Source organism: Oncorhynchus nerka, linkage group LG5 (assembly GCF_034236695.1).
Source record: "Oncorhynchus nerka isolate Pitt River linkage group LG5, Oner_Uvic_2.0, whole genome shotgun sequence".
Lineage (NCBI taxonomy): Eukaryota > Metazoa > Chordata > Actinopteri > Salmoniformes > Salmonidae > Oncorhynchus > Oncorhynchus nerka.
In genome coordinates, this window is record NC_088400.1 from 11020065 (window position 1) to 11042493 (window position 22429).

Here is a 22429-nt window from a genome sequence, read left to right on the forward strand (position 1 = left end):
GTGCTACTGGTACTGTTGCACAGCTGGTGACATGGAATGATGTACGGTAGGCATATCGTGAATGATACTCGTCTGTGCCTGTTCGAATTAAGACACTGCAGACATTTGATTTGCAAGTTGGGGGCTTGCTGATCCAGTATGATGCAAGAAGAAAGAGGTACTTTATTCAATTGTTTTGTCATTCAAATTCTCTTCTCGTGTTTCAGGGCAACACAACTACCTGTGTGCTGGGAGGAAGGACTGCATCATTGATAAGATCAGAAGGAAGAACTGTCCAGCCTGCCGCTTCCGCAAGTGTCTCATGGCAGGGATGAACCTGGAAGGTAAACTATTTTACCTTGTTTTATTGTCTCATGGCAGGGATGAACCTGGAAGGTACACTCTTTTACCTTGTTTTATTGTCTCATGGCAGGGATGAACCTGGAAGGTACACTCTTTTACCTTGTTTTATTGTCTCATGGCAGGGATGAACCTGGAAGGTACACTCTTTTACCTTGTTTTATTGTCTCATGGCAGGGATGAACCTGGAAGGTACACTCTTTTACCTTGTTTTATTGTCTCATGGCAGGGATGAACCTGGAAGGTACACTCTTTTACCTTGTTTTATTGTCTCATGGCAGGGATGAACCTGGAAGGTACACTCTTTTACCTTGTTTTATTGTCTCATGGCAGAGATGAACCTGGAAGGTACACTCTTTTACCTTGTTTTATTGTCTCATGGCAGGGATGAACCTGGAAGGTACACTCTTTTACCTTGTTTTATTGTCTCATGGCAGGGATGAACCTGGAAGGTACACTCTTTTACCTTGTTTTATTGTCTCATGGCAGAGATGAACCTGGAAGGTACACTCTTTTACCTTCTTTTATTGTCTCATGGCAGGGATGAACCTGGAAGGTACACTCTTTAACCTTGTTTTATTTTACAGATTCTATATTTGATTTAATGTAAATTGGTGTACAGCTCCATCTATGACTACAAGCTACTACAACCTCAAGTACCAGACACAAGTAGATACAGTGCCTTCAGAAAGTATTCAGACCCCTTGACTTTTTCCATATTTTGTTACGTTACAGCCTTATTCTAAAATGGAATAAATATTATTTTTTTTCTCAGCAATCTACACACAATACCCCATAATGACATCACAATACCCCATAATGACATCACAATACCCCATAATGACAAAGCATGAGGTCAAAGGAATTGTCCGTAGAGCTCCGAGACAGGATTGTGTCGAGGTACAGATCTGGGGAAGAGTACCAAAAACTTCCTGCAGCATTGAAGGTCCCCAAGAACACAGTTGTCTCCATTTTTAAATGGAAGAAGTTTGGAACCACCAAGACTCTTCCTAGAACTGGTCGCCCGCCCAAACTGAACAATCGAGGGAGAAGGGCATTGGTCAGGGAGGTGACCAAGAACCCGATGGTCACTCTGACAGAGCTCTAGAGTTCCTCTGTGGAGATGGGAGAACCTTCTAGAAGGACAACTATCTCTGCAGCACTCCACCAATCAGGCCTTTATGGTAGCCAGACAGAAGCCACTCCTCTGTAAAAGGTACATGACAGCACGCTTGGAGTTTTCCAAAAGGCACCTAAAGACTCTCAGACCATTAAAAACAAGATTCTCTGGTCTGATGAAACCAAGATTGAACTCTTTGGCCTGAATGCCAAATGTCATGTCTGGAGGAAATCTGGCACCATCCCTACGGTGAAGCATGGTGGTGCAGCATCACGCTGTGGGAATGTTTTTCAGCTGCAGTTACTGGGATACTAGTCAGGATTGAGGGAAAAGAGAGATCCTTGATAAAAACCTGCTCCAGAGCACTCAGGCCCTCAGACTGGGGTGAAGGTTCACCTTCCAACAGGTCAACGACCCTAAGCACACAGCCAAGACAAGTCTCTGAATGTCCCTGAGTGGCCCAGCCAGAGCCCGGACTTGGAACCAGATGGTGCATCTCTGGAGAGACCTAAAAATAGCTGTGCAGCAAAGCTCCCCATCCAACCTGACAGAGCTTGAAAGGATCTGCAGAGAAGAATGGAAGAAACTCCCCAAATACAGATGTGCCAAGCTTGTAGCGTCATACCCAAGAAGACTTGAGGCTGTAATTGCTGCCAAGGGTGCTTCAACAAAGTACTGAGTAAAGGGATTAGTGTCCCGGTCCTTAAAAGTGGCAGCTTTAGCCTTTAGTGTGAATGTTGCCTGTAATCCATGGCTTCTGGTTGGGGTATGTATGTACTGTCACTGTGGGGACAATGTCATCGAGGCACTTATTAAAGGGAATGGGAACACTTTAGGAAGATATGTAAATGTGATATTTCACTAACAATAATTTCAGAAAAACAGTTTTTGCTTTGACATTATGGGGTATTGTGTGTAGATTAATGGGGGACACACACAATTTAATCATTTTTAGAAAAGGTCAAGGGGTCTGAATACTCTCCGAAGGTACTGTATGTTAGTTTAACTGTTTTTTGATATCATGGTCAGTCAATATACCTCCTCTCTCCCTCCCTTCCTCTCTCCTTCACCACAGCTCGTAAAACCAAGAAGCTGAACCGTTTAAAGGGGGTGCAGCAGCCCACCATGGCCGAGCTGACCCCCCGTCCGCTCCCAGAGGCCAGGTCGCTGGTCCCCAAGTCCATGCCCCAGCTCACCCCCACCATGCTGTCTCTACTAAAGGCCATCGAGCCAGACACCATCTACTCTGGCTACGACGGCACCCTGCCAGACACCTCCACACGCATCATGACCACCCTCAACAGGCTGGGGGGACGACAGGTGGTATCAGCCGTCAAGTGGGCTAAGTCTTTGCCAGGTACTACTATTTCTTAGAGACATGGCTGGAAACCTACCATAGACAGCAGTACTACAGGATCATCAGGGAAATGGAACCTATTCAGTGTTCTGTTACCTTCCCCTGCAGGGTTCCGGAACCTTCACCTGGACGACCAGATGACTCTGCTGCAGTGTTCCTGGTTGTTCCTCATGTCCTTCGGCCTGGGCTGGAGGTCCTACCAACAGTGTGACGGGAACATGCTCTGCTTCGCTCCAGACCTCGTCATCAACCAGTATGTCTATTTATCTTTCGGCCTAAGTCTCTGTCTGTCTGCATGTCTCTCTCTCTCTCATCAGGGACCGTATGAAGCTACCCTATATGGCAGACCAGTGTGATGTCATCACTAACATGTCTCTCTCTCTCCTCATCAGAGACCATATGAAGCTGCCCTACATGGCAGACCAGTGTGATGTCATCACTAACATGTCTCTCTCTCTCCTCATCAGGGACCGTATGAAGCTACCCTACATGGCAGACCAGTGTGATGTCATCACTAACATACATGTCTCTCTCTCTCTCTCTCTCTCCTCATCAGGGACCGTATGAAGCTGCCCTACATGGCAGACCAGTGTGATGTCATCACTAACATGTCTCTCTCTCTCCTCATCAGGGACCGTATGAAGCTGCCCTACATGGCAGACCAGTGTGATGTCATCACTAACATGTCTCTCTCTCTCCTCATCAGGGACCGTATGAAGCTGCCCTACATGGCAGACCAGTGTGATGTCATCACTAACATGTCTCTCTCTCTCCTCATCAGGGACCGTATGAAGCTGCCCTACATGGCAGACCAGTGTGATGTCATCACTAACATGTCTCTCTCTCTCCTCATCAGGGACCGTATGAAGCTGCCCTACATGGCAGACCAGTGTGACGTCATCACTAACATGTCTCTCTCTCCTCATCAGGGACCGTATGAAGCTGCCCTACATGGCAGACCAGTGTGATGTCATCACTAACATGTCTCTCTCTCTCCTCATCAGGGACCGTATGAAGCTGCCCTATATGGCAGACCAGTGTGACGTCATCACTAACATACATGTCTCTCTCTCTCTCTCTCTCTCTCTCTCTCTCTCTCTCTCTCTCTCTCTCTCTCTCTCTCCTCATCAGGGACCGTATGAAGCTGCCCTACATGGCAGACCAGTGTGATGTCATCACTAACATGTCTCTCTCTCTCTCTCCTCATCAGGGACCGTATGAAGCTGCCCTACATGGCAGACCAGTGTGATGTCATCACTAACATGTCTCTCTCTCTCCTCATCAGGGACCGTATGAAGCTGCCCTACATGGCAGACCAGTGTGATGTCATCACTAACATGTCTCTCTCTCCTCATCAGGGACCATGCTGCCCTACATGGCAGACCAGTGTGATGTCATCACTAACATGTCTCTCTCTCTCCTCATCAGGGACCGTATGAAGCTACCCTACATGGCAGACCAGTGTGACGTCATCACTAACATACATGTGTCTCTCTCTCTCTCTCTCTCTCTCTCTCTCCTCATCAGGGACCGTATGAAGCTGCCCTACATGGCAGACCAGTGTGATGTCATCACTAACATGTCTCTCTCTCTCCTCATCAGGGACCGTATGAAGCTGCCCTACATGGCAGACCAGTGTGATGTCATCACTAACATGTCTCTCTCTCTCCTCATCAGGGACCGTATGAAGCTGCCCTACATGGCAGACCAGTGTGATGTCATCACTAACATGTCTCTCTCTCTCCTCATCAGGGACCGTATGAAGCTGCCCTACATGGCAGACCAGTGTGATGTCATCACTAACATACATGTCTCTCTCTCTCTCTCTCTCCTCATCAGGGACCGTATGAAGCTGCCCTACATGGCAGACCAGTGTGATGTCATCACTAACATGTCTCTCTCTCTCCTCATCAGGGACCGTATGAAGCTGCCCTACATGGCAGACCAGTGTGATGTCATCACTAACATGTCTCTCTCTCTCATCTCATCAGGGACATCAGGGACCGTATGAAGCTGCCCTACATGGCAGACCAGTGTGATGTCATCACTAACATGTCTCTCTCTCTCCTCATCAGGGACCGTATGAAGCTGCCCTACATGGCAGACCAGTGTGATGTCATCACTAACATGTCTCTCTCTCTCCTCATCAGGGACCGTATGAAGCTGCCCTACATGGCAGACCAGTGTGATGTCATCACTAACATGTCTCTCTCTCTCCTCATCAGGGACCGTATGAAGCTGCCCTACATGGCAGACCAGTGTGATGTCATCACTAACATGTCTCTCTCTCTCCTCATCAGGGACCGTATGAAGCTGCCCTACATGGCAGACCAGTGTGATGTCATCACTAACATGTCTCTCTCTCTCCTCATCAGGGACCGTATGAAGCTGCCCTACATGGCAGACCAGTGTGATGTCATCACTAACATGTCTCTCTCTCTCTCTCCTCATCAGGGACCGTATGAAGCTGCCCTACATGGCAGACCAGTGTGATGTCATCACTAACATGTCTCTCTCTCTCCTCATCAGGGACCGTATGAAGCTGCCCTACATGGCAGACCAGTGTGATGTCATCACTAACATGTCTCTCTCTCTCCTCATCAGGGACCGTATGAAGCTGCCCTATATGGCAGACCAGTGTGACGTCATCACTAACATACATGTCTCTCTCTCTCTCTCTCCTCATCAGGGACCGTATGAAGCTGCCCTACATGGCAGACCAGTGTGATGTCATCACTAACATGTCTCTCTCTCCTCATCAGGGACCGTATGAAGCTGCCCTACATGGCAGACCAGTGTGATGTCATCACTAACATGTCTCTCTCTCTCCTCATCAGGGACCGTATGAAGCTGCCCTACATGGCAGACCAGTGTGATGTCATCACTAACATGTCTCTCTCTCTCCTCATCAGGGACCGTATGAAGCTACCCTACATGGCAGACCAGTGTGATGTCATCACTAACATGTCATGTCTCTCTCTCTCTCTCCTCATCAGGGACCGTATGAAGCTGCCCTACATGGCAGACCAGTGTGATGTCATCACTAACATGTCTCTCTCTCTCCTCATCAGGGACCGTATGAAGCTGCCCTACATGGCAGACCAGTGTGATGTCATCACTAACATGTCTCTCTCTCTCCTCATCAGGGACCGTATGAAGCTACCCTACATGGCAGACCAGTGTGAACAGATGTTGAAGATCTCCAGTGAGTTTGTCAGACTGCAGGTGTCTCATGACGAGTATCTGTGTATGAAGGTTCTGCTGCTGCTCAGCACCGGTGAGTCTCAGCTCTGCTTTTTCTTTGACCTTTCCCACTTGAGTCCATAACAATATGACAACCTATTTCCTGATTGATGGCTGTGTGTTCCTGGGTTTTTACTGTTATGTTTTTAATGTTGATCCTGCCATTGGGATGTTAAAGAAGGAACGTTTCCTATTTCATCTTATTGTATTTTCACTTTACATTTTCAACATAACAGTGCATTCGGAAAGTATTCAGACACCTTGACTTTTTCCACATTTTGTTTACGTTATAGCCTTATTCTAAAATTGATTTAAAAATTTTTAAAAATTTTGGCCTCATCGATCTACACACAATACCTCATAATGACAAAGCAAAAACTATTTCATACATTTTAGAACAAGGCTGTAACGTAACAAAATGTGGAAAAAGACAAAGGGTCTGAATACTTTCCTCAGGCACTGTAAAATGGAAGGGGAACTGCGTAGGCACTGTATAATGGAAGGGGAACTGCATAGGCACTGTATAATGGAAGGGGAACTGCGTAGGCACTGTATAATGGAAGGGGAACTGCATAGGCACTGTATAATGGAAGGGGAACTGCGTAGGCACTGTATAATGGAAAGGGAACTGCGTAGGCACTTTATAATGGAAGGGGAACTGCGTAGGCACTGTTTAATGGAAGGGGAACTGCGTAGGCACTGTATAATGGAAGGGGAACTGCGTAGGCACTGTATAATGGAAGGGGAACTGCGTAGGCACTGTATAATGGAAGGGAACTGCGTAGGCACTGTATAATGGAAGGGGAACTGCATAGGCACTGTATAATGGAAGGAACTGCGTAGGCACTGTATAATGGAAGGGGAACTGCGTAGGCACTGTATAATGGAAGGGGAACTGCATAGGCACTGTATAATGGAAGGGGAACTGCGTAGGCACTGTATAATGGAAGGGGAACTGCGTAGGCACTGTATAATGGAAGGGGAACTGCATAGGCACTGTATAATGGAAGGGGAACTGCATAGGCACTGTATAATGGAAGGGGAACTGCATAGGCACTGTATAATGGAAGGGGAACTGCGTAGGCACTGTATAATGGAAGGGGAACTGCGTAGGCACTGTATAATGGAAGGGGAACTGCGTAGGCACTGTATAATGGAAGGGGAACTGCGTAGGCACTTTATAATGGAAGGGGAACTGCATAGGCACTGTATAATGGAAGGGGAACTGCGTAGGCACGACTTACTGGGCTGTTTAACACTTTTCCTGTTATGTTCATCTTTAGTGCCAAAGGCAAAAACACACAGAGGTTGATGTATTATGTTGTCCCCCCCTCCCCCCACCAGTGCCAAAGGATGGTCTGAAGAGTCAGGCAGTGTTTGATGAGATCAGGATGTCCTACATCAAGGAGTTGGGGAAGGCCATCGTCAAGAGAGAGGAAAACTCCAGCCAGAACTGGCAACGCTTCTACCAGCTCACCAAGCTTCTTGACTCCATGCACGAGGTACACATTAGAATTCTTCACGGGTCCAACAGACTCAAAATCCTGAGATAAGACCCGGGATCGGGGCTTAAATTCCGATTTTTCCCTTGGATATCAGTCGGGTCTGATATAATTGCCACGCGTCTGGAATATGTGCATTTAAAATTGATTTACCGTCTTGACCCGTACTCTGTTCATTTCATCTCTGTGAGGTGAAGAGAACAGTGTGATCTTGTTATCTGTGTCAGACAACTGCAACTCAAAATGTATAGCTTATTTCCAGCTGAAACCGGTTCTGGCTGCTCACCTCACACGTGCCTGCTGCTGAAGAGAGAGAGAGAGAGAGAGAGAGAGAGAGAGTGAAAGGAGCCCTGACCTAGACTACTGTTGATTGTGAAGATGCAGGTCTTTTATATTGAAGTAAAATTAAAGTTAGAGGACAAAAGAGGATAGTGAGAAGAAGCCGACGGGAGGGGGGGGGGGGGGGGGTGGCGTCCTCTGGGACAAGTTATAATATTGTAGTGGACAAAGATTAGAAAAGCGTTTGTACTGCCAAATGGACTGTGTGTAACTCGCTATTCAGGTTTGAGGTTAACTTTTATTTATTATCATTTGTTTTATCATTATTGTATATCATTTTTGATTTGTTGAGACATTTTTGTTGGCTAAATTAAGTTCTAACGGTCTTTTTAAATGTTGTGCTTCGTATTTAGTTTGAGATGAAGGTTAAAACTAGGCCTGTTGTAAAATAAATAGCATTAGGCTATTATTGCTGTCATTTGTTCAGTAGGCCTACGGTATGCACTCACCTTTGTTGGGAATTGCTGCAATATAGGCCATTTCAAGGTTTTAAACCAGTTCATTAAATATCCAACAAGTGTTTTGTTTCATTCTGTTGAACCATTTTCTTTGGCCAAATTAGGTTCCAACTGTAATGTTGTGTTTACCGCAATATAATACCATTCGTGGTCTTGAACGCAGACTCCGTCCAGGTTTCCAGCAATTCTGTCCACAACCATGTTATTCGGCCCTGTTTGTCCCTGGAGATAATCTGATTTCTCTGTCATTGTTAAGATCACCATGTGCAATGCCAAGCATCGGCTGGAGGGGTGTAAAGCTCGCCGCCACTGGACACTGAAGCAGTGGAAACACGTTCTCTGGAGTCATGAATCACGCTTCACTATCTGGCAATCCGATTGACGAATCTGTGTTTGGCAGATGCCAGGAGAACGCCCGCATGCATATTGCCAACTGTAAAGTTTGGTGGAGGCGGAATAATGATCTGGGGCTGTTTTCATGGTTCGGGCTAGGCCCATTAGTTCCAGTGAAATGGAATCTTAACGCAATGACATTCTATACGATTCTGTGCTTCCAACTTTGTGGCAAAAGTTTGGGGAAGGCCCTTTCCTGTTTCAGCATGACAGTGCCCCCATGCACAAAGTGAGGTCCATACAGACATGGTTTGTTGAGATTGGTGTCAAAGAACTTGTATTTCAAGGCCTACCTTCAAACTCAGTACGTCTTTGCTTGACATAATGGGGAAATCAAAAGAAATCAACCAACACTTTCAGAAAAAGAATTGTAGACCTCCACAAGTCTGGTTCATCCTTGGGAGCAATTTCCAAACACCTGAAGGTACCACGTTCATCTGTACAAACAATAGTACGCAAGTATAAACACCCGGGGACCACCCAGCCGTCATACCGCTGAGGAAAGAGACGCGTTCTGTCTCCTAGTGATGAATGTACTTTGGTGCGAAAAGTGCAAATCAATCCCAGAACAACAGCAAAGGACCTTGTGAAGATGCTGGAGGAAACAGGTACAAAAGTATCTATATCCACAGTAAAACAAGTCCTATATCGACATAACCTGAAAGGCCACTCAGCAAGAAAGAAGCCACTGCTCCAAAACCGCCATAAAAAAGCCAGGCTACGGTTTGCAACTGCACATGGGGACAAATATGAAAAAAATATATAACTGTTTGGCCATAATGACCATCGTTATGTTTGGCGGAAGAGGGGGAGGCTTGCAAGCCGAAGAACACCATCCCAACCGTGAAGCACGGGGTGGTAGCATCATGTTGTGGGGGTGTTTTGCTGCAGGAGGGACTGGTGCACTTCACAAAATAGATGGCATCATGAGGGAGGGAAATTATGTGGATATATTGAAGCAACATCCCAAGACATCAGTCAGGAAGTTAAAGCTTGGTCGCAAATGGACAATGACGCCAAGCATACTTCCAAAGTTGTGGCAAAATGGCTTAAGGACAACAAAGTCAAGGTATTGGAGTGGCCATCACAAAGCCCTGACCTTAATCCTATAGAAAATTTGTGGGCCGAACTGAAAAAGCGCGTGCAAGCGAGGAGGCCTACAAACCTGACTCAGTTACACCAGCTCTGTCAGGAGGAATGGGCCAAAATTCACCCAACTTATTGTGAGAAGCTTGTGGAAGGCTCCCCAAAACGTTTGACCCAAGTTAATCAATTTAAAGGCAATGCTACCAAATACTAATTGAGTGCATGTGAACGTCTGACCCACTGGGAATGTGATGAAAGAAATAAAAGCTGAAATAAATCATTATCTCTACTATTATTCTGACATTTCACATTCGTGGTCTGGAGCTCAATGCTGCCCCCTGGTGGTCTGGAGCTCAATGCTGTCTCCTGGTGGTCTGGAGCTCAATGCTTTCTCCTGGTGGTCTGGAGCTCAATGCTGCCTCCTGGTGGTCTGGAGCTCAATGCTGTCTCCTGGTGGTCTACAAATTTTGTCATGAGAAGCAGAGAACATTTAGCATTTTCTTGCAATTCTATACATTTTGCCATGTCTAAGGTGTATTTTGTGATATTTGAGTGACTCAAACATTACAACAAAATCTATGTACTAAAAAAAACCTAGCTATAAAATGTTAGTTGACATGGGCTTTTTGATCTGGACATTTCGGACAATTTATAAATAGCTCTCTAAAGGTTTGCAATGACTGACATGATAAGAGGAACTGATGATGCACTACCCAGTTTAGAAACGGTATTCTACTATTACAACACACATGTGGCATACAGCTAGATATGGGATTCATGAATGAGTGGGTTAGGAACAATAATGATGACAACTTGCATATGTTGGGACAGGATGTGAACTTCTTAGGGGTCCTGCTAGTGGAACAACTTCCGGTGAAACTGGAGGGCCCTGCAATTCAAATAAATAATCATACAAATTATGGATATTAAACATTTAGGTACATACAAGTGTCTTACATCGGCTGAAAGCTTCAACTCTTGTTAATCGACCTGCACTGTCCTATTTACAGTAGCTATTACAGTGAAAACATGCCATGTGATTGGTTGAGGACGGGGTCCCACATCAACATCATTTTCCACCGGCACAGGTTTCATAAATTCACATAACGATGAAATATTCACTTACTTTTTGAAAAACTTCCTCTGATTTGTCATCCAAAGGGTCCCAGCTATAACATGTTTGTCGTTTTGTTGATAAAATCCTTCTTTATATCCCAAAAAGTATGTTTAGTTGGCGCCATCGATTTGAATAATCAACTCGTTCAACATGCAGAGAAAGGAATATGAAAATCTTCCCCTAAACTTTGTTTCAACAAATCAAAATACGTTTCTATTTACTCCTCAGATACCCTCAAATGTCATCAAACTATAATATTTCTTACAGAAAGAAGTATGTTCAATAGGAAACTGATTTTAGCAGGTGCGTCCTGTCTTCATGGCGCCCGAACACACATTTCCAAGACTGTGTGCCTGTACTAAAACTGATATTTCTTATTCGTTTTGGAAGTTACAAGCCTTGAAACCTTGATCATAGACTGCTGACACCCTGTGGAAGCCATAGGAATTACAGCTAGAATTCAGTTTGCCCCTATACTTTCCATTGTAAGAGCATGGTCTCAACAAAACAAAAAGAAATTATGTTTGGTTTTTCGTCTACATTATTTTAACATTTCTACAAACTTCAAATTGTTTTCTTTCCAATGGTACCAATTATATGCATATTCTGGCTTCAGGGCCTGTGCAACAGGCAGTTTACTTTGGGCATGTCATTCAGGCGGAAATTTAGAAAAAAAGAGGCCTAGCCCTAATTATGTGTTCTCCTGTCATTCATCTAGCCATGTTTGTTTAAGAACATTTCTGTGGCCAACAGACAGTAAATAAACATGTCTAATGTGCTGCTTTCCCTTTAGATGGTTGGTGGGCTGCTCAACTTCTGCTTCTACACGTTCGTCAACAAGTCTCTGTCGGTGGAGTTCCCAGAGATGTTAGCAGAGATCATCAGCAACCAGTTACCAAAATTCAAAGCCGGGAGCGTCAAGCCCCTCCTCTTCCACCAGAAATGACTGTGTGGTGCTTCCGCCACCAAGACACAATGCCTTAAAATCCCCTCACCTTTCCCCTGACAGAGGGAGACCGGGAAGAAGAGAGGACAGAAGAGGAGATGCTGTTTTGGGAGAAAGTATACAAAGTACAAGGGTTTGGGGATTTGGGGATGAAACATGGAGGAGGAAGGAGAGATTTGTCAAGAGGCAGACGACGAGAGGGAAAGAGCACAGAGTTTTTTTTTGTTTCGTTTAACATCTATGATCCAGTATGCAGTATAACAGTAGAAATAAATGTCTTAAGTTTAAAGATAATCAAGGATTGAAATAAACTAACCATGTTTTCTCAGGTGTATCACCCTCAGAATTTAACAATATCTAGATTAAACAAGTATCTTATGTACAGATTATTAAGATGCTATTTTTTACAGCCACAGGTTTATACAGTTTATTATACAGGTCATTTCTTACCTCAGCAAAGGTAACACTATAACTCTTGTGATGTTTTCCCACAGGTTTAGCTACTGGGTATTCCTCTACCTACTGTCGTGTTTAGAACCTGGTTGTAACAGAGTTGATTATCAAGTCACATGACATAAAACATCTCGTTTTGTTTCGTAACTGTCTTTACAAAAGCATGTTTGCATAGCTTTTTATTTTTAATTTTTAAGTCAGGCATAACATTATGAAATAGTTTTTTTTGTTGTAATGTAAGCGTACAGTACACAATTCACAGACCTATCTTTGTCTACGTTTAGTCGACACGCTGGCTGCCAGGTTTACACACACACACACACACACACACCGTCGATCAGAAAAAAGGGAGAGAAAAAAATATGTGCCTTTTTAGTGTCTGATTTTAGCCGTTCTCTGACTGTCCGAGGATGTTCTTCCTTCACCATCACGGTTGACCCTCGGTGTATGTGATTGTTGTTTTCTTCCTGTTACATGCAGTTTCAGTCAGTTTTCCTTTTTAAAATGGCTGCCGTGTTTGTCTGTTGCTATTGCAGCTCGGTTATGGATTCTCAATGTGAGATCAATCGATCTAATAATACTCCCAATCTACATACAGTATTCCATTCCTGATCTCTTGTTCACGTCTCTATTTTAAATACTATTTTAGCACTATACCCCCCCTCTCTACTAAACTGAGAGAATGTGAAAGTAAGTAGTAGAAAATATATCTTTAACTCTATTGGATGTTTGTAAAAGGAAGCTATTAATTGTCACCATTGAACTTGTTATTTTTGTCAGCAAAATGTAACTGGGTCTTTAACTAGGCAAGTCAGTTAAGAACAAATTCTTATTTACAATGATGGCCTACTGGGGAACGCACAACAGATTTTTACCTTGTCAGCTCGGGGATTCGATCCAGCAACCTCTTGGTTAATGGCCCATCGCTCTAACCACTAGGCTACCTGCTGGTTACTGGCCCAACGCTCTAACCACTAGGCTACCTGCTGGTTACTGGCCCAACGCTCTAACCACTAGCCTACCTGCTGGTTACTGGCCCATCGCTCTAACCACTAGGCTACCTGCTGGTTACTGGCCCATCGCTCTAACCACTAGGCTACCTGCTGGTTACTGGCCCAACGCTCTAACCACTAGGCAACCTCTTGGTTACTGGCCCAACGCTCTAACCACTAGGCTACCTGCTGGTTACTGGCCCATCGCTCTAACCACTAGGCTACCTGCTGGTTACTGGCCCAACGCTCTAACCACTAGGCAACCTCTTGGTTACTGGCCCATCGCTCTAACCACTAGGCTACCTGCTGGTTACTAGCCCAACGCTCTAACCACTAGGCTACCTGCTGGTTACTGGCCCAACGCTCTAACCACTAGGCTACCTGCTGGTTACTGGCCCAACGCTCTAACCACTAGGCTACCTGCTGGTTACTGGCCCAACGCTCTAACCACTAGGCTACCTGCTGGTTACTGGCCCATCGCTCTAACCACTAGGCTACCTGCTGGTTACTGGCCCAACGCTCTAACCACTAGGCTACCTGCTGGTTACTGGCCCATCGCTCTAACCACTAGGCTACCTGCTGGTTACTGGCCCAACGCTCTAACCACTAGGCTACCTGCTGGTTACTGGCCCAACGCTCTAACCACTAGGCTACCTGCTGGTTACTGGCCCAACGCTCTAACCACTAGGCTACCTGCTGGTTACTGGCCCATCGCTCTAACCACTAGGCTACCTGCTGGTTACTGGCCCAACGCTCTAACCACTAGGCAACCTCTTGGTTACTGGCCCATCGCTCTAACCACTAGGCTACCTGCTGGTTACTGGCCCAACGCTCTAACCACTAGGCTACCTGCTGGTTACTGGCCCAACGCTCTAACCACTAGGCTACCTGCTGGTTACTGGCCCAACGCTCTAACCACTAGGCTACCTGCTGGTTACTGGCCCAACGCTCTAACCACTAGGCTACCTGCTGGTTACTGGCCCAACGCTCTAACCACTAGGCTACCTGCTGGTTACTGGCCCATCGCTCTAACCACTGTCGTCAGTCAGTGAACTTCTTCCTGTTGCTTTTGTTTTAACTGTTGTTTTGCTAGTCGTTTTTTTGCCCATTGTCATTGTTGGAATGTGTCGGAGAGAGATGCGTCAGCCAATCAAAAATAGAGAGTTTGAGAACGCATCGGCGGCCCCAAAACCAGGCTGCTTGCTATGGTTTCCCTAACCGTAATATTTAATGGGAGTATGGCAGTTCTTGAATTTAGTTGTACAGTAGTTCTTGGTCACTTTAGGAAAGGCAGAGGGCTTCAGTGTTTGACCCTCAATACTCTATATGCTGCATTCTGTATGAACACAGATGTGTTTGAATGGATAGTAGAGGGGTATGTGAATGAAACATGGCTAACTTGTCACTATTGATCCCTAAAGAGTCACTTATATTCTGGCAACAGTGACATGTCACTGACATATCAGACAATTTGACCATTTTACGAGACAAACCAGCGATACACAGGGGGTTCCGGAGAACTGCCACTGATGGACCGTGGTCTAGGACAACCTCTTACCCACCGAGGCACCTTGCTTACATCTTAGCTCTTTGTGTGTGTTTTACTAAAAACGTTTTCCAGTAAAGCACTTAGTACTAACATCCTTCTCTGTCATCTTGTGTTTTGCACTCAAACTGTGTGTCGTCCCAAATGACACCCTTGTTCCCTTTGTAGTGTCTTACTTATGACCAGAGGAGGGCTCTGGTCCAAAGTAGTGCACGAAATAGGGAATAAGGTGCCATTTGGGATGTAGCTTTGTTGATGGAGGGCATAGCTCTCCATCTTCTGTCCTCTGGGAGTTTCAGTGCCAAACTTGAACTTTCTCTTTTTTTCAGGTTTGGAAAACAGTCCTCGTTTTAACAGTTGTCAGTGTTTATTTCAGAAAAAGATGAGGGAGAGAAAAAAAACTACTTAAAGCGCTTATGTCCACTGTGGATTGAGTGAATTATTACAGAAACTAAAAAGGTGAACTATTGACCTTTTTTAGTGTTTTCATCCACACTAGAGATTCCCTCGCATAAATATAGATAGCAGGTTGACCCTTTAAGTCTAACAAACCCTTTCTATACACATGTACTTAGTTTAATGAGTCCAACATGAATTTGTAATATTTTATGATTTTGTCATCATGTTGTCACCAAAAACATTTTCCTGCTTTGTCATTCATGTTTTGCTTCTGTGCAGATTTTTTGTTCTTTCTCCCGTGAAACACAAACCAACCCAGGTATCAAAATGAATGTGAATCTCTGTACTAGGTCAGGCGGGGATGACTTAAGTCCTAGAGGGAGGGCATAGTGTCTGCTGGTCCTGGAGGGAGGGCGTAGTGTCTGCTGGTCCTAGAGGGAGGGCATAGTGTGCTGGTCCTGGAGGGAGGGCATAGTGTCTGCTGGTCCTGGAGGGAGGGCATAGTGTCTGCTGGTCCTGGAGGGAGGGCATAGTGTCTGCTGGTCCTGGAGGGAGGGCATAGTGTCTGCTGGTCCTGGAGGGAGGGCATAGTGTCTGCTGGTCCTGGAGGGAGGGCATAGTGTCTGCTGGTCCTGGAGGGAGGGCATAGTGTCTGCTGGTTACTTTTCTTAACTCCTGGCACGTATTTAATCCATTAATTTTACTAGTTGCTCTGAGAGGGCAACATACCTGGTTAAATTCAGTCACTGGTTTAAAGGAAGAGACAAAAAACCAGGAGACATTCTAAAAATGTATGGTGATGCCGCAGGGGAGGGGAATTTGAGAGAATTGTTAACCCGAGACCTGAAGCGATTTTGAATAGTTGGGGTGTGTTCCAACTTCTCACCGAACTGGCATTAAAAATACAATGCTAGTTATTTGTTTGCCGTCATTGGTCTATTTACGTGTTGGAAAAAATGACTATTTTATTATTTTCATACACTATGCCAACATCTAATAAAAAACTATACATTAGTGATTCTTAAGAACAACTATACCATACTCAGGTTGTTGTCATTGGTTACACATGTATGTGGATGGAACCGTTTAAAACCAAAAACATTCGGTTTTGATTCCCAACATTGTGTGTTTTTGTGACATTCATTAATTAACAGTCAGGTTAAATAAAAGCTCACCTGGCCATTCAGGTAAGTTAGTTTCATACTGGACATGCCAAAGTCATTTGATGTTCTCACTACTTGGTTAGCCATTGTTAGCTTCCCAATCTATCCTAAAGGAAAATATTTGATTTTCTTTCAATGGTGGTACAAACATAGTTGAGCAAAACCAGCAAACTAGTTCTCCCGATCTAAACAGCTTCTGGATTACTTTCTGCTGTTGCCTTTCATATAACAAGTATGAAACCACAAACTACTCACCTCTCCTTATCCAAAAAATGTATTGGTCTCTGTGAAATTGTATCATACAGTACATTTTTGACAAGGAAATCTGAAAATATGCAATACGAATTACAAATACATGACTTACTTGTTGCTCTAAACAAGAGAATATGGACGTGTACTATGTAATTTCTTTTTTTTCTTTTACAATATAAGCTATTTTAGACAGAAAATGTTCACTTCAGTGAGCTATTCTCTGTATTTCTCTGCAGGACAGATTTTCAGGAAACCTTTCAATAGTGTCAATATATACCATTTATTTAGACAACACAGTTCCACTATATGACATTTTTCTATCAGGTGGCCAAAGCAAAGTTCAGCATATTTTCCTGTCGTTTTAGTGGCTCGTGGAACGACAGACGTGCAGGGCTTTTCTGTTTCATAACACATTTTATATTTTCTTTTTTTTGTATAGCTTTGGTCAAATGTTGTGTACTAATATTATGAATATAGTAGTCAGTCAAAAAGTTCACAAATCAACCAGTTTGAACCTAACAATTTCCTTTGCCCCAAAATATTGTTTTTGAATTTCTATTTTGTATAAAACATATGCAGCCATGAACTTCTGAAGGTATTATCAAGGGCAGAACGATGATTATTCACTGGTAATATGCTGTTCTCCGAAGCTTATTTGTTTTGCTTGTACACAAATTATGTACATATAATCCAAAGTAAAGCAAAAACAATTTGTTGTATTTCTCCCACAAATAATAATAGTTTTCTATATCCTGTGTATTATTGCTAATCTGTAGGTCATGTTGATGCTTTTCCTTCCATTAAATGTTGGAACTACGTCTTTGTTTTGTGTGGTATCTTTTTAAAAACGAGAAATTATATACAGATTGATCATGATGTTACCTTGTACTTTTAATAACCACGTGATAGATAATTCAACAATGGTTCATATGTTGTACCAGGCTCCAAGGCGGTAGCTCCTATGCCAGATTCCATATGTTGAACCAGGCTCCAAGGCTGTAGCTCCTATGCCAGATTCCATATGTTGAACCAGGCTCCAAGGCGGTAGCTCCTATGCCAGATTCCATATGTTGTACCAGGCTCCAAGGCGGTAGCTCCTATGCCAGATTCCAGATGTTGAACCAGGCTCCAAGGCTGTAGCTCCTATGCCAGATTCCATATGTTGAACCAGGCTCCAAGGCGGTAGCTCCTATGCCAGATTCCAGATATTGGACCAGGCTCCAAGGCTGTAGCTCCTATGCCAGATTCCATATGTTGAACCAGGCTCCAAGGCTGTAGCTCCTATGCCAGATGTTGAACCAGGCTCCAAGGCGGTAGCTCCTATGCCAGATTCCATATGTTGAACCAGGCTCCAAGGCGGTAGCTCCTATGCCAGATTCCATATGTTGAACCAGGCTCCAAGGCTGTAGCTCCTATGCCAGATGTGGACCGGGCTCCAAGGCGGTAGCTCCTATGCCAGATGTTGTACCAGGCTCCAAGGCTGTAGCTCCTATGCCATATGTTGAACCAGGCTCCAAGGCTGTAGCTCCTATGCCAGATGTTGTACCAGGCTCCAAGGCTGTAGCTCCTATGCCAGATGTTGTACCAGGCTCCAAGGCTGTAGCTCCTATGCCAGATGTTGTACCAGGCTCCAAGGCTGTAGCTCCTATGCCAGATTCCAGATATTGGACCAGGCTCCAAGGCTGTAGCTCCTATGCCAGATTCCATATGTTGAACCAGGCTCCAAGGCTGTAGCTCCTATGCCAGATGTGGACCGGGCTCCAAGGCGGTAGCTCCTATGCCATATGTTGAACCAGGCTCCAAGGCTGTAGCTCCTATGCCAGATTCCATATGTTGAACCAGGCTCCAAGGCTGTAGCTCCTATGCCAGATTCCATATGTTGAACCAGGCTCCAAGGCTGTAGCTCCTATGCCAGATTCCATATGTTGAACCAGGCTCCAAGGCTGTAGCTCCTATGCCAGATTCCATATGTTGAACCAGGCTCCAAGGCGGTAGCTCCTATGCCAGATTCCATATGTTGTACCAGGCTCCAAGGCGGTAGCTCCTATGCCAGATTCCATATGTTGAACCAGGCTCCAAGGCTGTAGCTCCTATGCCAGATTCCATATGTTGAACCAGGCTCCAAGGCGGTAGCTCCTATGCCAGATTCCATATGTTGAACCAGGCTCCAAGGCTGTAGCTCCTATGCCAGATGTTGTATCAGGCTCCAAGGCTGTAGCTCCTATGCCAGATGTTGTACCAGGCTCCAAGGCGGTAGCTCCTATGCCAGATTCCATATGTTGTACCAGGCTCCAAGGCTGTAGCTCCTATGCCAGATGTTGTACCAGGTTCCAAGGCTGTAGCTCCTATGCCAGATTCCATATGTTGAACCAGGCTCCAAGGCTGTAGCTCCTATGCCAGATGTGGACCGGGCTCCAAGGCTGTAGCTCCTATGCCAGATGTGGACCAGGCTCCAAGGCTGTAGCTCCTATGCCAGATTCCATATGTTGAACCAGGCTCCAAGGCTGTAGCTCCTATGCCAGATTCCATATGTTGAACCAGGCTCCAAGGCTGTAGCTCCTATGCCAGATTCCAGATGTTGAACCAGGCTCCAAGGCAGTAGCTCCTATGCCAGATTCCATATGTTGAACCAGGCTCTGAGATTCAGAAGTAATCTGCTCTACAATAATAAAACGTACCCTATACTGCATGAATGGCGAACGTCATCTGAAGATTCATCCGGATGGGACGGTGGGAGGCAAGAGGGACGAGAATGACAGTAAGACCAGAAATAGTAGAATATTTCAGTGGATTTTGTGTTCTCAAATGAAAACAGAATACAATGTCAAGAATACAAAAATCTGTCATTATTTTGTTTATTAAATTGTTCCTCCAATCAAGAAGTTTAATATTTATCTTCAAAATTTGCTTTATATTCAACAGTAATACATTATGTTGATGCATGCGTTAATGGATTGCAAATGTTCACAATCGACTTAACATAATTGACATTAAGGCTCATATTGTTATACTTCATTAAAGATAAATCCTCAGTCTCCCACACTAATAATGACCCATAATTATGTTATGGCTCAATAATAAGGACAATGTGGATGTGAATTACATGATAGGAATATGTGGGATCTATTTACACTGCAACAACACAGCTGGTTATGAGCTTAGGAAGTAGTGTTGAATATCTACAGACAATGTTATTAGTAAATATGCTACTGTTGTTAAAAGCTCCCATTTGCAAAACAGCTCCCATTCATACTGAGGCTATATAGATGAGCCTTTTCTTTGAATGTTGCATAATGCCATGATAACCAAACAAAAGGTAGCTAACCCTCAGGGTTTCAAATTGTAACTAACTTCCACATGCTGTCTACATCACTGTTTATTTTAGTCTGTCCTCTACTTCTCTCCTCTCAGGTTTGCCCTTCTAGTTTGTGTCTTTCTTATCATGTGGAAGTTTATCTTTAAGGATGGTTGGAATGCTTCTGTTGAACTTCTTTTGATAGTTGGGGGGGGGGGGGGGGGTGGTTGAGAGGAAATCTGTGGACCATAGTGATGGTTGACATCCAGGGGACAGACAGGACGCTACTTGGCCCTTAGTTTTGGCTATGTAGTTCAGTGAGTATTAAAGTGTCGGTATGACCATGTCCTCGTGGAGTCTGTATGACCATGTCCTCGTGGTGTCGGTATGACCATGTCCTCGTGGTGTCGGTATGACCATGTCCTCGTGGAGTCGGTATGACCATGTTCTCGGTATGACCATGTCCTCGTGGTGTCAGTATGACCATGTCCTCGTGGAGTCTGTATGACCATGTCCTCGGTATGACCATGTTTTGTATGACCATGTAGTGACCATGTCCTCGTGGTCATGTCCTCGTGGTGTCGGTATGACCATGTCCTCGTGGAGTCGGTATGACCATGTCCTCGTGGTGTCAGTATGACCATGTCCTCGGTATGACCATGTCCTCGTGGAGTCGGTATGACCATGTCCTCGTGTAGTCGGTATGACCATGTCTCGGTATGACCATGTCCTCGTGGTGTCGGTATGACCATGTCCTCGTGGAGTCGGTATGACCATGTTCTCGGTATGACCATGTCCTCGTGGTGTCGGTATGACCATGTCCTCGTGGTGCATGTATGTCCTCGTGGTGTGACCATGTCCTCGTGGAGTCGGTATGACCATGTCGGTATGACCATGTCTCGTATGACCATGTATGACCATGTCCTCGTGGTGTCGGTATGACCATGTCCTCGTGGTGTCGGTATGACCATGTCCTCGTGGTGTCGGTATGACCATGTCCTCGTGGTGTCGGTATGACCATGTCCTCGTGGTGTCGGTATGACCATGTCCTCGTGGTGTCGGTATGACCATGTCCTCCCGGTATGACCACTATCATGTCCTCGTGGAGTCGGTATGACCAGACACAAAGGTCACAGATGAATGTCCTCAGGACATGTCCTTTTATGACCATGTTGATGTCAACACATTCATTTAGGTGTCGGTATGACCAGGAGACCATGTCCTCGTGGTTTACACCATGTTCTCATGGTGACCCCTTCACCCTCCCCAACTATCTCCCGAGACACAAAGGTTACAGAAACAGGACTGTTTTAACATTGATGTCAACACATTCATTTAGGATCGTGACAGGAGACATTTACAATTGTTATCATCATCAATCAAATAATTATTTTGGATCACTCAAACATTTTAATACTATCTTACCAATCTGTTTTGGACTACTTAGAGTCATTGACCAACCCCACGTAATCTAATCAACGATCAGCATATGTTTGTGATGACTGTGTTTCTGTCTCTCCCATGTAGTCGATAGTAACTGATCCGTGTTATTTCCTGGAGAAGAACCACTACAACACCTACCAGGAGTGGAGTTGGTACTTTGGGACTGAAGAAGAAAGGGAAAGCCAAACTAGACTCCAGAACCCACATAGGGCAGAAGGCCATCTTCTTGCCACGGCGACTAGAGGGCACAGGGGAGTGAAGGTTGTAAGTCCAGGGGTGTGTTAAATGTAGTGCACTATATTGGGCATAGGTTTCCATTTTAGACACATCCTTACCAAAGGGCTCATTGGGAAATTGCAGACAGGCTCAACAAACAGTATTTGACATTTCAACTAGCATGAAGCATGAATTTCAGGTTATAACAGCAGTTTACCAATGTCTCCACTGACCTGTTATAGATGCTATAAACTGTTGTCGCTATATGGTGGACAGCTGACTGGTAGAATCATGCTAAAACTGCTACAACGAGGTAGACATCCACAATGTATACCTCTACTGGTGTGACTATAGACATCTAGAATGTGTACCTCTACTGATGTGACTATAGACATCTAGAATGTGTACCTCTACTGATGTGACTATAGACATCTAGAATGTATACCTCTACTGATGTGATACGAGTATCGCTGTGGTCCTCTGTAGCTCAGTTGGTACAGCACAGAGCTTGCAACGCCAGGATATTTGGTTTGATTCCCGGGACCAGCCGTACGTAAAATGCATGCATTACTGTCATTCGTTTAAGATAAGGGTCTGCTAAATGGCATGTTTAAATATCTTATAGAAAGCTGATGGATATGAAAATCACATCCTGTACATTGAAAACCATAAGCCCCTGGGGGAACTGTAGCTGTCCAGTCATAGCGTCTTTCAACCACAAGGTGTCAACGCTTCACAACACATAAACCTGCAACAGAGACTATCAAATC

The 22429-nt window shown here is 44.8% G+C and overlaps 1 protein-coding gene across 2 annotated transcripts; it reads left to right on the forward strand.

The window, feature by feature from the left end:
* The first annotated feature begins 212 nt into the window (after positions 1–212).
* LOC115118060 (glucocorticoid receptor-like) lies at positions 213–17523 on the forward strand. 2 transcript variants are annotated; one of them, XM_065018358.1, is made up of 6 exons: positions 213–323; positions 2535–2816; positions 2925–3069; positions 5963–6093; positions 7404–7561; positions 11748–17523. In XM_065018358.1, the coding sequence occupies exons 1-6, from the start codon at positions 302–304 to the stop codon at positions 11898–11900; spliced, it is 891 nt and encodes a 296-aa protein (XP_064874430.1). In that variant the 5' UTR covers positions 213–301; the 3' UTR covers positions 11901–17523. The 2 variants fall into 2 exon arrangements, with proteins under 2 accessions (XP_064874430.1, XP_064874431.1); XM_065018359.1 differs by lacking the exon at positions 213–323 and adding an exon at positions 366–895.
* Positions 17524–22429: the final 4906 nt, after the last annotated feature.